The sequence below is a fragment of the Macaca fascicularis genome, chromosome 5, assembly GCF_037993035.2.
Source record: "Macaca fascicularis isolate 582-1 chromosome 5, T2T-MFA8v1.1".
Taxonomy (NCBI): domain Eukaryota; kingdom Metazoa; phylum Chordata; class Mammalia; order Primates; family Cercopithecidae; genus Macaca; species Macaca fascicularis.
Window position 1 is genome coordinate 39,003,447 of NC_088379.1, and position 18,605 is coordinate 39,022,051.

Here is an 18,605-nt window from a genome sequence, read left to right on the forward strand (position 1 = left end):
GTATTGTTCAATGGTTTAGTGATTACTGGATGTAAATATGCCTCAAGAAAAGCTCAATATGAGGGCTATGGTACTTCTAATAGTGTTTCTTTGTCACCTGTGTGCAAATAATCCATGGGGCTGGTAGCCAAGTAGTCCACCCTTATCTGCAGTTTCATTCTCTGCAGTTTCAGTTACCCACTGTCAACCATCGTCCAAAAATAAGTGAGTATAGTACAATAAGGTATTTGAGAGAGCACATTCACATAATTTTTATTACAGTATATTGTTATAATTACTCTATTCTATTATTGTTAATCTCTTACTGTGTTTAATTTATAAATTAAACCTTATCATAGGTATGTACATATAGGAAAAAACGTATAGGGTCAGTACTATCCGTGGTTTCAAGCATCCAATAGGGATCTTGGAGTGTGTCCCCTGTGGATAAGAGGGGATATATTAATACAGAGGAATATATGTGGGCTCTGTTCTCCAGATGTGATTTATTTAATCTTTCTTTAGGAGACAGTTATAAATTGGAGAAAAGTTTGTGTTAAAATGTTACCTTCCTGAATGAAAAAGTTTATTTGGGAAACTCTCAAATGATATAGAGATAATGGGATTATTTTGGATTTCTTGACATGGCTCTGGTTTCCTGAAACTAGAGCAAAGAATCTAGATTCTAATCCTATGGTATATAATCTTGGATCCCTTTGCAAATCTCTTCTTCAGTGGGCTTTGGGAACCAGAAAATAAGTGGTCTCATTCATCTGACATCCATGTTATTCTCTTATGTAAATCTGAAAAGGTGGGAGAACTTTATTTCACTGAAAATGCTTTTTAAAAAATTTTTTATTTTTTTAAGGCTAGTCCAACGAAGCAGTGGAAATGGAAAAGGAAAAAAGTCTGTAACTGGTTATGATCAATTAATTGTTAACACCACTGAAAAACCCTTTTTTCCTTTCTCTTCCCTTTAGTTCTTTGCTTTTACTCCAAATTTAGAATAACTGCCTACAGTTGAATGCCTACTGTCTGATTGATTGATTGATTTTAAGACACAAGGTCTTGCTCTGTTGCCCAAGTTGGAGTGCAGTGGCAGCAAAGCAAGACCTTACAGCTCGCTGTAACCTTGAACTCCTAGACTCAAGTGATCCTCCTGCCTCAGCCTTCCTAGTAGCCACCACACTTGGCTAAATTTTCTTTTTTTAAATATTTTGTGGAGTTGAGGGTCTCACTATATTGCCCAAGCCAGTGTCAGACTCCTGGACTCAAGCAGTCCTCCTGCCTCAGCCTCCCAAAGTCCTGGGATTACAGGCATGAGCTACTGCACCCTGCCTGTCTCACATTTTTTATATATGGCAGCTGTATGAGATTGATAGTATTCTTGTTTCACAGATCCAACAGTTGCAGCTGGGAAGAAATTAAGTAGCTTCCTCAGTATCAATGACTTGCTGGTGGGACAGAGGTTTGAAACCAGGTGTCTGCCTCCAAAATATTGGTGGTTTTGGTGGAAAGAGTTACACTCATATCTGCTGCTTGCTCCCTACATTTTTGAAGATTTTTTTGAAACTATGAAATACTTTATATTTAGAAGTTTTAAAAGTAATACATGAACATCTTTATATCTGTGGTCCATATTTAACAGATTGTAATCTTCTCATACTGTGGGCTAAATTGCCTCTACCCAAATACAGTAAAATATAGAGGTAGAGCTCATTGGATAACTTTTTTCTTATTCCATTTTTTCTTTCTAGGAGTATCTGCTATGTGAAGCTAGTGTATATTCTCCCCCTTCATATTTTGTTTTTACTGTTAAAGATAGTATCTCCTGAATTTAAAAATGAAATACTTTTTGCTTTTTTTAGAAGTTTTTTTTAAAAAAAGTTTTTATAGATGATTGTAATGTGCATCTCTTGGAAACTTTTTCTCTTAGCATTATTTTTTAAAGATCTGTGATAGTGCATGTTGTGCTAGTTCTTTATATTGTATTCCATGTCAGTTTTTAAAGTTAATTTTTCTATTGATGGCATTTAATTCCAACTTTTAGATAAAAGGATGTACTGTACATTTTTACAGTTTTTGGGGGGACATATAAGAGTTTTTCTTGGAAGTAGAATTGCAAGATCTGAGCATATTTTCAGCTTCTGCGTGACTGGATTTTGCTTCATTGTTCTCCAGATGATTGAATCAATTTACATTCCCACTAAAAGAGTTCTGGCCGGGTGCGGTGGCTTACTCCTGTAATCCCAGCACTTTGGGAGGCAGAAGCGGGCGGATCACCTGAGGTCAGGAGTTCCAGACCAGCCTGACCACCACGGAGAAACCCGGTCTCTACTAAAAATACAAAAAATTGCCGGGCGCGGTGGCTCAAGCCTGTAATCCCAGCACTTTGGGAGGCCGAGACGGGCGGATCACAAGGTCAGGAGATCGAGACCATCCTGGCTAACATGGTGAAACCCCGTCTCTACTAAAAATACAAAAAAACTAGCCGGGCGAGGTGGCGAGCGCCTGTAGTCCCAGCTACTCGGGAGGCTGAGGCAGGAGAATGGCGTAAACCCGGGAGGCGGAGCTTGCAGTGAGCTGAGATCCGGCCACTGCACTCCAGCCTGGGCGACAGAGCGAGACTCCGTCTCAAAAAAAAAAAAAAAAACAAAAAATTAGCCAGGCGTGGTGGTGCATGCCCATCCTGGGCAACAGAGGGAGACTCTGTCTCAAAAAAAAAAAAAAAGTCACTATTTTTTGTAAGACTATCTCCGGAAAAAAGGGGGGAAAAAAGTAGTTACTAGAACCCCCCTGTTTTTTTGGAGATGGAGTCTCACTCTTGCCCAGGCTGGAGTGCAATAGTGCTGACTACATTTTTTTTTTTATACTGAGTCTGGCTCCATCGCCCAGGCTCGAGTGCAGTGTTGCGATCTCAGCTCACTGCAAGCTCCGCCTCCCGGGTTCACGCCATTCTCCTGCCTCAGCCTACCAAGTAGCTGGGACCACAGGCACCCGTCACCACGCCCGGCCAATTTTGTGTGTGTGTGTGTGTTTTTTTTTTTTTTTTGAGACGGAGTCTCGCTCTGTCACCCAGGCTGGAGTGCAGTGGCCGGATCTCAGCTCACTGCGAGCTCCGCCTCCCGGGTTCACGTCATTCTCCAGCCTCAGCCTCCCGAGTAACTGGGACTACAGGCGCCCGCCACCTCGCCCGGCTGGTTTTTTGTGTTTTTTAGTAGAGATGGGGTTTCACCGTGTTAGCCAGGATGGTCTCGATCTCCTGACCTCGTGATCCGCCCGTCTCGGCCTCCCAAAGTGCTGGGATTACAGGCTTGAGCCACCGCGCCCGGCCTTGTGTTTGTTTTTTAAAGACGGGGTTTCTCCGTGTTAGCCAGGATGGTCTCACTTTCCTGACTTTGAGATCTGCCTGCCTCGGCCTCCCCAAAGTGCTGGGATTACAGGCGTGAGCCACTGCGCCCGGCCTACATTTTTAAGACTTAGGTTTTTGTCACTATGATGAATGTGAAATAGTGGTTTATTCTAATTTTTACTTCCCTAGTCAGTAGAGATATTAAGCATATTTTGTGTTTATTGGCCATTAGACTTTTGTAAATTTAGGTTTAGTTTTTTTTTTTTGTTTTTTTTTTTAAGATGAGACGGAGCCTCGCTCTGTCGCCCAGACTGGAGTGCAGTGGCGTGCAGTCTTGGCTCACTGCAACCTCTGCCTCCTGGGTTCAAGCAATTGCCCTGCCTCAGCCTGCCAAGTAGCTGGAATTACAGGCATGCCCCACAAAGCCTGGGTAATTTTGTCTTTTTAGTAGAGATGGGTTTTGCCATACTGGTCACACTGGTCTCAAACTCCTGACCTCAGGTGATCCGCCTGCCTCAGCTTCCCAAAGTGCTGGGATTACAGACGTGAGCCACCATGCCTGGCCGTGTTTATATTCTTTAACTGCTGTTTTAAAAATTGGGTGTTTTGGCCTGGGCAACAAGAGTGAAATTTCATCTCAAAAAAAAAAAAATAGATGGTTTGTAGTTTTCTCCTTGATCTGTAGGAATTTTTTTTTTTTTTTTTGAGACAGTTCTTGCTCTGGAGTAAGGCTAGAGTCTTGCTCTGGAGTCAGGGTTTCGCTTTGTTAGTCCGGCTGGTCTCTTTCTGACCTCAGGCAGTCCGCCCATGTCGGCTTCCCAGAGTGCTGGGATTACAGGTGTGAGCCACTGCGCCCGGCCAGATTTGTAGGAATTCTTTATGTTATTTATATGATATTGTCTGTCTTACATTATGTGGCTTGATTTTTAATTTTGGCTTATCTTTTTAATGCTTTTTAAAAAAAATGTAGTAAAATACACATAACATAAAATTTATCATCTTAACCATTTTAAATGTTCAGTGGCATTAAGGACATTGTGTACCTATCACCACCGTCCATCTCCAGAACTTTTCATCTTGCAAAACTGAAACTCTGTACCCAATATTACTAACTCCCTAGTCCACTACCACCCAACTTCTGGCAGTCACCATTCTACTTTGTATCTCAATCTGTGTGACTGCTCTATCATTTATTATTTGTCCCTTTAAAAAAAAAAAACAAAAAAAAACTCTGAGTATACTTTCTTCATTTTTGTTTAAAACGGAAACTCTGGAAGTTAAAAATAACATTCTTGCCCATGAGCAGCTTCTCTTTTTTTTTTGAGAGAGAGTCTTGCTCTATTATTGCTCAGACTAGAGTGCAGTGGTGCAATCATGGCTCACTGCTGCAACCTTAACCTCCTGGGCTCAAGTGATCTTCCCACCTCATCCTTCCAAGTAGCTGGGACTACAGGTACGCCACCATGGCTGACTAATCTTTGTATTTTTTGTAGAGATGAGGTCTCAGCCCAGGCTGATGTCAAACTCAAGTGATGCTCCTGCTTCTGCTTCCCAAAGTTGTGGGATTATATGCATGAGCCACTGCAGCCATCAAACCCCTGTGCTTCTTACAAACACCAGAAAAAGTTTTAGCCTTGTTTTCAACATTGTTCTGCTGTGCTTTGTCTAAGTGAATCTTTATGAGCTGCCTGCCATCCAGTTTCTCTCGCCCACAATTTCACTTGGGTAGACCAAGCCCTCAAGGGTTATGTCATGCACGGCTGTCAGAATAGGGCTCCTGGGACACTGCTGCTTGTTTTTTGTACAGCTTTTTGAGTTGGCTTATGCAGAATTACCCTCTGAGCACATTATTTGTCCTTTTGTGACTAGTTTATTTCATTTAACTGTCTTCCTTGTCTTTTAGAAGTTTATTTTTTATTTTTATTTATTTATTTTTTTGAGACAGAGTCTCGCTCTGTTGCCAGGCTGGAATGCGGTAGCACGATCTCGGCTCACTGCAACCTCCGACTCCCTGGTTCAAGTGATTCTCCTGCCTCAACCTCCTGAGTAGCTGGGATTACAGGCACATGCCACTACCCCCAGCTAATTTTTTTTTTTTTTATTTTTAGTAGAGACGGGGTTTCACCATGTTGGCCAGGATGGTCTCGATCTCCTGACCTCGTGATGTGCCCACCTCAGCCTCCTTAAGTGCTGGGATTACAGGTGTGAGGCACTGCACTTGGCCCAGAAGTTTGATTTTTAAGAGACAGGTCTCACACTGTTACCCAGGATGGAGAGCAATGGTGCGATAATGGCTCTCTGCAGCCCGGAACTCCTGGGCTTAAGTGATAGCCCAGCTTTCTGAGTAGCTGGGACTACAGGCATGAGCCACCACTCTTCGCTAATTTTTCAAAAAAATTTTGTAGAGATGGGAATCTCCCTATGTTACCCAGGCTGATCTTGAACTCTTGGGCTCAAGGGATCATCCCAACTCAGCCTCCCAAAGTGCTGAGATTATAGGTGTGGGCCACCATGCCTGTCTACTTTTTTGTATTTTTAGTAGAGATGGGGTTTTTCACCATGTTGGCCAGGCTGGTCTCCAACTCCTGATCTCAAGTGATCCACCCGCCTCAGCCTTCCAAAGTGCTGGGATTACAGGTGTCACCCACTGTGCCTGGCCCAGTTTAATTTTAAAGTAGTCAAATTTTTTCTGGCGTATTTTACTTATTGTTCTCCTTTTTGTCTTACAGAAGTTTAATTTTAAGGTAGTCAGATTTTATCTTTTCCTACATGGTGCATTTTTTGCATTTTAAGAAGTCTTTTCCTACTTTGATATTAATAAAGGCATTCTCGGACCCAGGTCGCTGGTTGACCTGACCTCCTGCTCTGGAGATGCTGTGCCGGAGGACCCGTTATTTTATTTTATTATTTTTTTTTAAAGATATTCTTCTGTATTTGGTTCTTAAAAGTTAATTCATTTTCTTAACTTCTGTACTCAGGTTTCTCTCTCTACCATGTCATATTGAAACTGTTCCTTCAGGCAGTACCTTCCCAATTATCGAATACAGAGTAAGTTCTCGTGATCGTCTATTTTGTACATGTTCCTTCAGCATTTCTGTTTCCATCTTAGAACTCTCCTCCTTTGGTTGCTCTGACACTGCTCTTTTCTGATTTTCCTTCAACCTCTGTTACTATCCTTTATAAAATATTGTCACTGATTTACCTTTCATTCTCCACTTGTCTTTGGAATGTTTGTTTTCTCTTTTTTATTCCTTTTGTTAATACCGTAGGTCAGGTTTTTATATCTCAGGATGGACTATTTATTTGAAATATGGTATTCATCTGTCTGTCTGTCTGTCTGTCTGTCTATCTATCTATCTATCTATCAGTCAATCTGTCACCCAGGCTGGGGTGCCGTGGTGTGATCACAGCTCACGCCGCAGTCTTGACCTACTGGGCTTAAGTGATCCTCCCACCACAGCCTCCCAAGTAGCTGGCATTACAGGCATTTGTCACCATGCCTGGCTGATTTTTTTTACTTTTTGTGGAGACAGGGTTTTGCCATATTGCCCAGGCTGGTCTCGAACTCCTAGGCTCAAGTGATTAATGCGCCTTAGCCGCCCAGAGTGCTGGGATTACAGGCATGAGCCACTGTGCCCAGCCCAGATGGACTATTTGTATTAAACGTTTCCTGGCTACTTGCAGTGGCTTAAGCCTGTAATCTCAGCATTTTGGACAGCTGAGGCAGGAAGATTGTTTGAGCCCAGGAGTTTAAGACCGATCTGGGCAACATAGTGAGACCCTGTTTCTACAGAATATTTAAAAAATGAGGCCAGACACAGTGGCTCAAGCCTGTAATCCTAGCACTTTGGGAGACCAAGGCAGGTGGATTGCCTGAGTTCAGGAATTCGAGACCAGCCTGGGCAACACAGTGAAACCCCGTCTCTACTAAAATACAAAAAATTGGTAGGGCACAGCAGCGTGCACCTGTAATCTTAGCTACTTGTGAAGCTGAGACAGGAGAATCACTTGAACCCAGGAGGCGGAGGTTGCAGTGAGCCAAGATCGTGCCACTGCACTCCAGCCTGGGAGGCAGGGTGAGACTCCATCTCAAAAAAAAAAAAAAAAAAAAAGGCCTGGAGTGGGTGCTGCACATCAATAGTCCTAACTGCCCTGGATGCTGAGGTGGGAGGATCCCTTAAGCCTGGGAGATCGAGGCTGCAGTGAACCTTGACTTTGCCACTGCACTTTACAGAGCTGAGACCCTGTCTTTAAAGAATAAAATAGAATAAAAGTTTGCTTATGTACACTTATTTTTCTGCCTTCAGTCTCTCTCAGCTTTTCTTTTCTTTCTTTCTTTTTTTTTTTTTTTTAAGATGGACTCTCACTTTATTGCCCAGGCTGGAGAGCAGTGGCGCGCTCTCAGCTCATTGCAACCTCCATCTCCCGTGTTCAAGCAATTCTGCCTCAGCCTCCTCAGTAGCTGGGATTACGGACGCATGTCACCACGCCCGGCTAATTTTTGTATTTTTAGTACAGACAGGGTTTCACCACGTTGGTCAGGCTGTCTTGAACTCCTGACCTTGTGATCCGCCCACCTCTGCCTCCCAAAGTGCTGGGATTACAGGCGTGAGCCACCGCGCCCAGCCTCTCCCAGCTTTTCTAGTCAACCCTAATGGTGCTATGCCACTGGATTTAATTTTAAAAATACGATCTTATATCATTCTCTGTTAGGTTCTCTACTGCCTATGGGGATAAAGTCAAAACCTTTATACTATTGTTCTGACCTGCCTTTCCTGACCTATTTCCTGTCAAGTCACAGATACACACTTGCATTCCTACACATACCTCAGACTTTCACTCTCCCTCAAACCTTCAGCAATACAAAATTGCTTGCTATTTAGTTGTTTCATCTGTGTGGAATAAGCCCTTATCTTTTTTTTTTGCCTTTCGAAACCTACTTATCCTAAAATGCCACCCCTGATAAGCCTTTCTTGAAGCCAAAGTTTCCTTCTGTTTTTCATTGTCAGTCAGACTTCATGAGAGCAGTTATCTTATTATTGATAATTGTGCATATGTCCTTCTATTCCTGATAGATTAAGCTCCTTAAGGACTCATACTCATTTTTTTCTCTTTAGCACCTTGTAGGGTACCTAGAATGTAGAAGCCTTAGTAATTTAAATTAGCACACCAAAAAAGTCTTTGATAGGTATCTAATTTTGAGGAGCTGCTGCTAAAAGTGCTCTTAGCATAGGTTTGGGGCAGGCTTTTGTTACTTTTAGCAAATGTGTGATTATGGATTTTTCTAGTGATTAGAAATGTAGGACTGGCTAGTCTATGTACTCTTTTCTCTCAATTAACTGGGTGTCTTGCTTTTAGGCTTGTTTCAAGTGAACCACCTTACTTGGTTTTGTCATACCCAACTGTGGGTTGTCCGATGCTGTTGCTTTTCAGCGAGCTGATAATAAAACATTTTATGCTTTTTCTTAAATCACTGTAGTGATTTAGTTTTTGTTGTATAGAATATAGCAGTTTTTGCCTCTTGTCTATTAGACATTCAGTTATTTCCAGTTTCTTGATGGTGTACATGTGTGAGAATTTTGAGTGTATATCTCTGAAAGTGATACATACTGAGTGGTCATTGAGTGTTGGATGAAATTTTAGGCATTTATATTGTTAGTTGCTTTCTTTCCATCTGCCCATAGGAACTGTGAATGTGAGTCATTGAGAGCAGAGTTCTTTCTCACCGATCTTCCATTCCCCATTGCTTAGCACATTGCCTGCTAAGCAGGAGGCACTTGTTTTCCTGAATGAGTTTAAGGATATTCCTAAACTCTAGGGAGCTCATCCCCAACCATTGTGAAAGTTTCATCCTGCTTCTGGGACTAGGAAGAGTTGAATATGTTGATAAATGTGGCCTGCAGGTAAAGCTGGATTTCTGTTCCATATAAGTTATGTTAATAATGTAGTCAGGTCTTGAATTAGGGTGATGGAATGTCCAAGCCCAAAACTGGGAAACAAGATAGTGGGAAGGGAATCTTTTTTTTTTTTTTTTTTTTTTTTTTTGTAGTTTTCCCCTTTGAAGATCTCATTGGGCATCTGTTTAGTATATATGACATCATCTGTGGTTCAATCCTTTAGTGTAACTTTACATTTTTTATTTATTCAGATACTTACTGAATGCCACCTATGTTAATAAAATGGACATGATCCTTGCTATTATGGAATAAATTATGGCTCAGTAAGGCAGTGAGAAATTGAACAGCTAATAAGTGTATTTGTTGACTTTAAGTAAGGGGACGTATGGAAGTTGGGTATTCTAGCCTCAGGGAAAGAGTTTCTTGGGATAAATTAGAGTGACTATGATCAACTCTGTACACGTATAGATAGCTAATAATCATTATACAATGAATAATGGAAAACCATTTTACTGTTTTTTCTTATGTATAATGTTTGTATTTGTTAGAGACTAGATCTCACTTTGTTGCCCAGGCTGGAGTGCAGTGGTGTGATCATAGCTCACTGTAACCCTGAACTCCAGGGCTCAAGTGATTCTCCTGCTTCAGCCTTCCGAGTAGCTAGTACGACAGGTAGACATCACTGTGCCCGGTTAATTATTGTTAAATTATTTGTAGAGACTGAATTTTGCCATGTTACCCAGGCTGGTCTTGAACTCCTGGCCTCAAGTGATTTTCCTGCCTTGGCTTCCTAAAGTGCTGAGATTACAGGCATGAGCCACTGCCTGGCCAACTTTTCTTTTACTTTTTTTTTTCTTTTCCTGTTGGACTGTCCTACAACTGTTTTTATTTTTTTAACCAAAACTGCATATCATAACCTCTTCTTGGTTTAAGGGAGGCTAGGAAATCTTCTTTAGCTGAGTATAGTACTCCTCAATTAAAATGAGAGTTTCTTTAGTAGGGAAGAAGGAAAAAATAAAATTGACCAGACAACTAGCCATGTAGAGGGTAAAGGGGCAAGAATGAACTCAGGATCATTTAGGAAACCTTTTTAGGTAGTTTAGGCAAGAGATTATTGTAGTGTGGGGCTAGAGTTGAATAGGGAGCTGAAGAGAAATTATAATTATTTGGGAGATCCTCTGTCACCCAGGCTGGAGTGCAGTGGCTCAATCACAGCTCACTGCAGCCTCAAACTCCTGGTCTTAAGTGATCTTCCTACCTCAGCCTCCTGAGTAGCTGGGACTATAGGCACATCCCACCACGCTCTGATAATTTTCATATTTTTTTGTAGAGGTGAGGTTTCACCATGTTGCCCAGGCTGATCTTGAATTCCTGGGCTCAGGCCATCTACCTGCCTCGGCCACCCACAGTGCTGGGATTATAGGCATGAACCACCACACCCAGCCACCTTTTAATTTTTTATCTAGAAAATTTTGAAGAGAAAAGTCAAAAAGACAGTACACTTGTATCCCCACTAGCTAAGATCATGTTGCTCTCATGAATATAATTTACTACCAAAAACTTGAGCATGCACCTCTTAAAAATAATATTATTTTGGTTGGGCATGGTGGCTCACTCTGGTAATCCTTGCACTTTAGGAGGCTGAGGCAGGAGGATAAGTTGAGCCCAGGAGTTTGAGACCAGTCCGGGCAACATGACAAAAGCCCATCTCAACAAAACATAGAAAAAAATAATTGGATGTGGTGGCATTGTGGCTGTGTCCCAGCTACTTGGGCAGCCGAGGTGGGAGGATTGCTTGAACCCAGTAGGTACAGTGCCATGATCATGGCTCACTGCAGCCTCTGCAGTCCAGCCTGGGTGACAGAGTAAGACCCTGTCTCCAAAAAAACACCAAACTTACTTTTCAGTTAACTTAAAAAAAAAGTCTTATCTATGTAAATTTCACAGATTGTATATAATTATGTATTCTTGGGTCTTTTAAAATTTATGATTGTTAACCCCTCCACATACGTTTCTTTTTTTCTCATCTCATTAATACTGAAAATCCTCATGTCTCTGATTCCAAGTTTAGGTGTAAAGGTTTGATTAGCTTCAGGTTAAACATTTTGGTAAGAAGACCCCAAGTGATGTTGTGTACTTCATATTGAATCATATTGAATCATGTTAGTACATGTGTAATACCAGATTGTCTCATTGTTAGTGCTGCTTGGTCACTTGTTTAATCATTTGATTAAGGTAGGAACAAGATTTCTTTGTAAAGGTACATTTTACTCTCTTTGCAATTAGCAAGTAAATGATGGATTAATTCTTTGGCATCCTGGAAATAATCTTATTCCCAACATCCTTTTACCAGGCGCACTCACACACACACCCACTCTCACTCATGCTGGTACAGTTTAACCATGCCAGTTAATCTGACGTGTTTATCTTTGGAATTTGGGAAGAAACCTGAGTACCCAGAGAAAACCCACAAAGACATGGGGAGAACATGGCAAGCTCCACATTAGACAGCAGCCTGTGTGGGAATTTTTTTTTCTCCTCATAAATGTTATAAGGAAATGATGTTATCCAGGGACCTGCTGTATTCTCTTTCTCTCTGTTTTTTTCTTTTTTTTTTTTTCTCTCGAGATGGAGTCTCCCTCTGTCACCCAAGCTGGAGTGCAGTAGCATGATCTCGGCTCACTGCAACCTCCGCCTCCCAGGTTCAAGTGATTCTCCCACCTCAGCCCTGCAAGTAGCTGGGATTACAGGCATGTGCCACCACACCTGCCTAATTTAGTAGAGATGGAATTTCACCATGTTGGCCAGGCTAATCTCAAACTCCTGACCTCAGGTGATCCACTCGCCTCTCTTTATTTATTTATTTATTTATTTATTTTTGTAATTTTTTTTTTAGATAGTGTCTCACTCTGTCACCCACACTGGAGTGCAGTGGTACAACTTCAGCTCACTGCACCCCCTGCCTTCCAGGCTCTAGGAATCCTCCCACCTCACCCTCCTGAGTAGCTGGGACTACAGGTATACAACACCACGCCTAAATAATTTTTGTTTCTTTTTCTTTTTAAGTAGAGACAGGATTTCACCACGTTGCCCAGGCTAGTCTCGAACTAAGCTCAAGCAGTCCGCCTGCCTCAGCCTCCCAGAGTGCTGAGATTACATGCATAAGCCATTGCACTCAGCCCTGCTGTCTTCTCTTTTTTTTTTTTTTTTTGGAGACGGAGTCTCGCCCTGTTGCCCAGGCTGGAGTGTAGTGGCACAATCTCTGCTCACTGCAAGCTCTGCCTCCCAGATTCATGCCATTTTCCTGCCTCAGCCTCCCGAGTAGCTGGGACTACAGGCACGCACCACCACACCTGAGTGTTCGTTTTGTATTTAGTAGAGATGGGATTTCACCATGTTGGTCAGGCTGGTCTCCTGACCTCAGGTGATCCACCTGCCTCGGCTTCCCAAAGTGCTGGGATTACAGGCGTGAGCCATCATGCCCGGCCCTTTAAAAAAAATTTTTTTTTTTAATTGTTGTCACCCAGGCTGGAGTACGGTGGCACAATCATGGCTTGCTACAATCTCAAACTCCTGGGCTTAAGCAATCCTCCAACCTCAGCCTCCCAAGTAGGTGAGACTATAGGCACGTACCACCACACCTGGCTAATTTTTGTGGTTTTTTTGTAGAGTTGGGGTTTTGCTGTGTTGACTAGGCTGGTCTCAAACTCCTGGGCTGAATCCTCCTGCCTCGGTTTCCCAAAGTGCTGGGATTACAGGTATAAGCCACCGCACCCGGCCCAAACTGTATTTTTTTGTCCTCTAGTACACTTTGTAATTTTTTGTTGAAAGCTGGGCATGGACTGGGCATGGTGGCTCAGGCCTGTAATCCTAGCGCTTTGAGAGGCTGAAGCAGGCGGATTGCTTGAGTTCAGGAGTTCAAAACCAGTGTGGGCAACATGGTAAAACCCTGTCTCTGCAAAAAAAAAAAAAAAAAAAAAAAATTAGCTAGGCATGGTGGTGCATGCCTGTAGGCCCAGCTACTTGAGGGGCTGAGGCAGGATGATCACTTTAGCTCCGGAGGCAAAGGTTGCATTGAGCTGAGATGGCACCACTGCCCTTCAGCCTGGGGGACAGAGTGAGACCCTGTTTCAAAAAAAAAAAAAAAAATTGCTCTGCATGTTTTACTAGGTAAAAGTAACTGAGGTAAATAAGCCTTTAGTGTGAGGCATTACGTTTATCTGACTTAGAATTGGGCTGTTTTGTGTTACTATTTGTTGTAGCTGTAGGTATGAGAACTAATATTTCCTCCAGTGTTCTTATTTTTGTTTCCTTTGTTGTCTTGGGGTTCCTTAGAGACTTCTTAAAGAAGGTCTGAGACATGCAGTTATATTTTTTTCTTTTTTAGTTTTTGAATTCCTTGCAAGTGTTGCACAAATGCAGTTCTTTGAGTAACGTCCTATTGTTGTTGTTTTTTTTTTTCTTTTTTTTTTGAGACGGAGTCTCGCTCTGTCACCCAGGCTGGAGTGCAGTGGCCGGATCTCAGCTCACTGCAAGCTCTGCCTCCCGGGTTCACGCCATTCTCCCGCCTCAGCCTCCCGAGTAGCTGGGACTACAGGCGCCTGCCACCTCGCCCGGCTAAGTTTTTGTATTTTTAGTAGAGACGGGGTTTCACTGTGTTAGCCAGGATGGTCTCGATCTCCTGACCTCATGATCCGCCCGTCTCGGCCTCCCAAAGTGCTGGGATTACAGGCTTGAGCCACCGCGCCCGGCCTGTAACGTCCTATTGTTATACAAAAGCCTCCTTGGCCAGGCATGGTGGCTGACAACAATAATCCCAGCACTTTGGGAGTCCGAGGCTGGCAGATTGCTTTAGCCCAAGAATTCGAGATTTGTAGACAAATAGAGACATGGCAAAACCGTCTCTACAGAAAATACAAATATTAACCAGGCATGGTGTCGTGCACCTGTACTCACAGGTGCTACTTAGGGGGCTGAAGTTGGAGGATCACCTGAACCCGGGAGGCAGTTTGCAGTGAGCCATGATCGTGCCACTGCACTCCAGCATGGGTGACAGAGCAAGACCCTGTCCCAAAAAAACCAAAAAACAACAACAAAAAAAACCCCTCTTGATGGTAAGGTTTCAGTATTCTGTTTCTCATAATTGGGTTTTAGTCTTTTGGTGAATCTGTGTACCTGGGCTGTGATACTCACAGTTGCTTCTCAGTTCACACTTCCTCCTTAGATGAGATTGGAAGGCTGGGATTGGGTTTTTCACTTCCCTCAGGTCAGTTAGCTCTGATAAAACTCCAGTTGGTTAACCTCTGGCGAAATCTTTTCTCTTGAAGGCAGGCCTTTTTAAGAAGAACAGAATACTTTGGAATTACTTCAGAATGGCTAATTTTCCCCTTCCCCCTGCCAGAAGCATGCAGGGAATTTTCTTCCATCCTCACTGTGAGAGCCTCCTGCGTTCAAGTGACCCTCCTGCTTCAGCCTCCTGAGTATCTGGGACTACAGGCGCGCACCACCATACCTGGCTAATTTTTGTATTTTTAGTAGAGACCAGGTTTTGCCATGTTGCCCAGGTTGGTCTCAAACTCCTGGGCTCAAGCTTAGTCTATCTATGTTGGCCTCCCAAAGTATTGGGATTGCAGGTGTGTACCACCAAACTTGGCCTTTTTTTTTTTTTTAATAGTATTGTAAATATTTGGGTTTTTAAAATAAAATAAATTTATTCTCAGAGTTCTGGAGGCTAGAAGTTGGAAATCAAGGTGTCAGCAGGGTCAAATTCCCCCTGAAACCTCTGGGGAATCCTTCCTTGCCTCTTCCTAGTTTCTGTTGGTTTGCCAACGTTTTTGGTGTTCCTTGGCTTGTAGATGCATCACCCCAATTATCTGTCTTCATGTGGTATCCTCCCTGTGTGTCTGTCTTAACATGTTGACCAGGCTGGTCTCTAACTCCTGACCTCAGGTGATCTACCCGCCTCAGCCTCCCAAAGTGCTGGGATTACAGGTGTGAGCCATCATGCCTGGCCTGTTTTTATTTTTTAACTTTTCTGTTAAAATTTTTAAACTTGTACTGAAGTTGAGAAAATAGCATAATAGACATCATCATCCAGTTTCTTTTTCTTTTTTTTTTCTTTTTTGTAGAGACGGAGATCTCACTTTGCTGCCCAGGCTGATCTTGAACTCCTGGGCTCAAACAATCCTCCTGCCTCAGTCTCCCAAAGTGCTGGAATTACAGGTGTGAGCCACCACTCCTGGCCTCCACTTTCTGTAGTTGTCAACATGTGGCCAGTTTTGTCTGTCAGATTCCCACTCCCTTCTAGATTATTTTGCTGTTTGTTTGTTTTTTGAGATGGAGTCTTGCTGTCTCCCAGGCTGGAGTGCAGTGGCACGATCTCGGCTTACTGCAACCTCTGCCTACCAGGCTCCGACGATTCTCCTCCCTCAGCCTCTTGAGTAGCTGGGACTACAGGCGTTTGCCACCACACCTGGCTAATTTTTTGTGTTTTTAGTAGAGACAGGGTTTCACCATGTTGGTTAGGCTGGTCTCAAACTCTTGACCTCAGGTGATCCACCCGCCTTGACCTCCCAAAGTGTTAGGATTACCAGCGTGAGTCACTGTGCCTGTCCCCTTCTAGATTATTTTGAAACAAATCTTCTGAGTTATTTTGCAGCAAACCCTAGAATTCTGTCATTGTACAGTGAATAATTCATTGTGGGTCTTTAACATACAAGGACATTTTTATGAAACCCCATCAAGTGTCTTATTACGTTCAACAAAAGAAACACTAATTTTTTAATATGTAATAACATAGTACATGCTCAGGTTTCCTTGACTTCTGACGTGTCTTTTTACAGTTACCTTTTTATTCTTTTTTTTTTTTTTCTTTTTTTTTTGAGACGGAGTCTTGCTCTGTCGCCCAGGCTGGAGTGCAGTGGCCGGATCTCAGCTCACTGCAAGCTCCGCCTCCCGGGTTTGCGCCATTCTCCTGCCTCAGCCTCCCGAGTAGCTGGGACTACAGGCGCCCGCCACCTCGCCCGGCTAAGTTTTTTTTGTATTTTTTAGTAGAGACGGGGTTTCACTGTGTTAGCCAGGATGGTCTCGATCTCCTGACCTCATGATCCGCCCGTCTCGGCCTCCCAAAGTGCTGGGATTACAGGCTTGAGCCACCGCGCCCGGCCTCCTTTTTATTCTTAATGGTTGTAGTCATTGAGTTTACTTTCTAGTCCTTTTATCTCACAAGCAGTCTTAGAGTACAGATGTTTTATCACATACAGAGGATCATATTGTGTAGGAAAAACATGGACAATGAAGACTGAATTGAAAAGGTGATACTGGAGAGTAGGACTTGATGTGAAAAAGTTTGAGGAGTAGCTTTGACTGTTTTTCTTTTTTCTTTAATAATCTTAAAAGTCTGTTATGGGGGGAGTGCTGAGACAGGATACACCCTAGTCACCCAGGCAGGAGTGCCAGTGGCAAGATCACGGCTCACTGCAGCCTCGGATTCCTGGGCTCAGGTGATTTTCCCATCTCAGCCTCCCGCGTTGCTGGGAATATGGCCATGCACCACCACACCCACACCTACCTAATTTTTTTGTAGAGACAGGATTTCACCATGTTGCCCGGACTGATCTTTTTTTTTTTTTTTTTTTTTTCTTTTCCATAAGGATAGAGATGGGCTGGTGTTGAACTCCTGGGTTCAAATGATCAGCCCACCTCCACCACCCAAAGAGCTGGGATTACAGGTGTGAGCCACCGTGCCTGGCCTAATCTAAAGAATGAAGTATATAAATTCTAAAAGTTGAGTAAGTGTAAAATAAAAACTCTGAGTGATAAATTATTGTGTCATAGTGTAAATGGCAGTGTTTTTTTCTTACTGGCATACATTGAGATGTCTTCTAACTGAAATCTTAGAAGTGGGCCAGGTGCGGTGGCTCATGCCTGTAATCCCAGCACTTTAGGAGGCTGAGGCAGGCAGATCATGAGGTCAGAAGTTCGAGACCAGCCTGGCGAAACCCCATCTCTACTAAAAAAACGGTAAATAAATTAGCCAGGCATGGTGGTGCGCACCTGTAGTCCCAGCTACTCAGGAGGTTGAGGCAGGAGAATTGCTTGAACCCGGGTAGTGGAAGTTGCAGTGAGCCGAGATTGCCTCACTGCATTTCAGCCTGGATGACAGAGCAAGACACCATCTCAAAAAAAAAAAAGTGAAAGAAAAGCTCTATCTTGACTCCTGAATCAGTTTTAAAACCTGGCTTCACTGATTATTAGCTTTGTGACTTTGTTGCCTCAGCTTCCTTATTGGTAAGCATGTAAGTTTGTTATAAGATTGAGTTATTAATATACATCAGTTAAAATATTGCCCGTAAATTACATATAAATATTGAGCTGGAAGTGGTGGCTTATGCCTCTAATCCCAGCAGTTTGGGAGACTGAGGCGGGAGAATTGCTTGACCACGTAAGTTTGATGCTGCAGTGAGCTCTAATTGTACCACTGTACCTCTTGCCTGGATGATAAAGCAATGTATTAGATACTGATCGTTCAGCAACATTACCCACTGTTTCCTTGAAATATTATTCTTCCTGTAGTGTCGGTGATATCAGACTATCCAAATATCTTTTTCTTCCTTTCCTTTTTCCTTTCCCTTTTCCCCTTCCCTCACCTCCCTCCTGCCTTTCCTTTTTTCCTTTTTTCTTTTTTTTTTTTTTTTTTGAGACAGAATCTTGCTTTGTCGCCCAGGCTGGAATGCAGTGGCGCCATCTCAGCTCACTGCAAGCTCCGCCTCCCGGGTTCACGCCATTCTCCTGCCTCAGCCTCCCGAGTAGCTGGGACTATAGGCGCCCACCACCATACCCGGCTAGTTTTTGTTTGTTGGTTGGTTTGTTGGTTTGTTTTTGTATTTTTAGTAGAGACAGGGTTTCCCCGTGTTAGCCAGGATGGTCTCCATCTCTTGACCTCGTGATCTGCCCGCCTCAGCCTCCCAAAGTGCTGGGATTACAGGCGTGAGCCACCACGCACTCCCCCCCACCACTTTTTTTTTTTTTTTTTTTTTTTTTTTTAAAGAAAGAGTCTTTGTCACCCAAGCTGGAGTACGGTGCTTTCCGTCTCGGCTCACTGCTCCATCTGCCTTTTGGATTCAAGCAATTCTCCTGCCTCAGCCTCCAGAGTAGCTGGGATTGCAGGCATGCACCACCATGCCCCCAGCTAATTTTTGAATTTTTAGTAGAGTCATGTTGGCCAGGCTGGTCTCGAACTCTTGACCTTAGATGATCCACCCACCTTGGCCTCTCAAAGTGCTGGGATTACAGGTGTGAGCCGTGGCGCCTGGTCTTTCCTATCTTTCTAACTATATCTTCAGACCAGATCACTCCTGAACCCGAGACCTGAATTT

The 18,605-nt window shown here is 43.2% G+C and overlaps 1 protein-coding gene across 8 annotated transcripts in view; it reads left to right on the top strand.

Moving 5' to 3' along the window:
- UBE2K (ubiquitin conjugating enzyme E2 K) overlaps positions 1–18,605 on the top strand; it is an 85,993-nt gene that overhangs the window by 11,355 nt on the left and 56,033 nt on the right. For 3 of the 8 annotated variants that reach the window (XM_074039576.1, XM_065544881.2, XM_074039575.1), the window contains exon 2: positions 6,310–6,379. The exons of the other annotated variants lie outside the window; for them this stretch is intronic. Coding sequence is in view for 2 of the 3 variants with exons in the window: in XM_065544881.2 (XP_065400953.2) it covers positions 6,310–6,379 (70 nt within the window). In the remaining variant the exon portion in view is untranslated. The remainder of the gene's footprint in view (positions 1–6,309; positions 6,380–18,605) is intronic. 8 annotated transcript variants of the gene reach the window in all.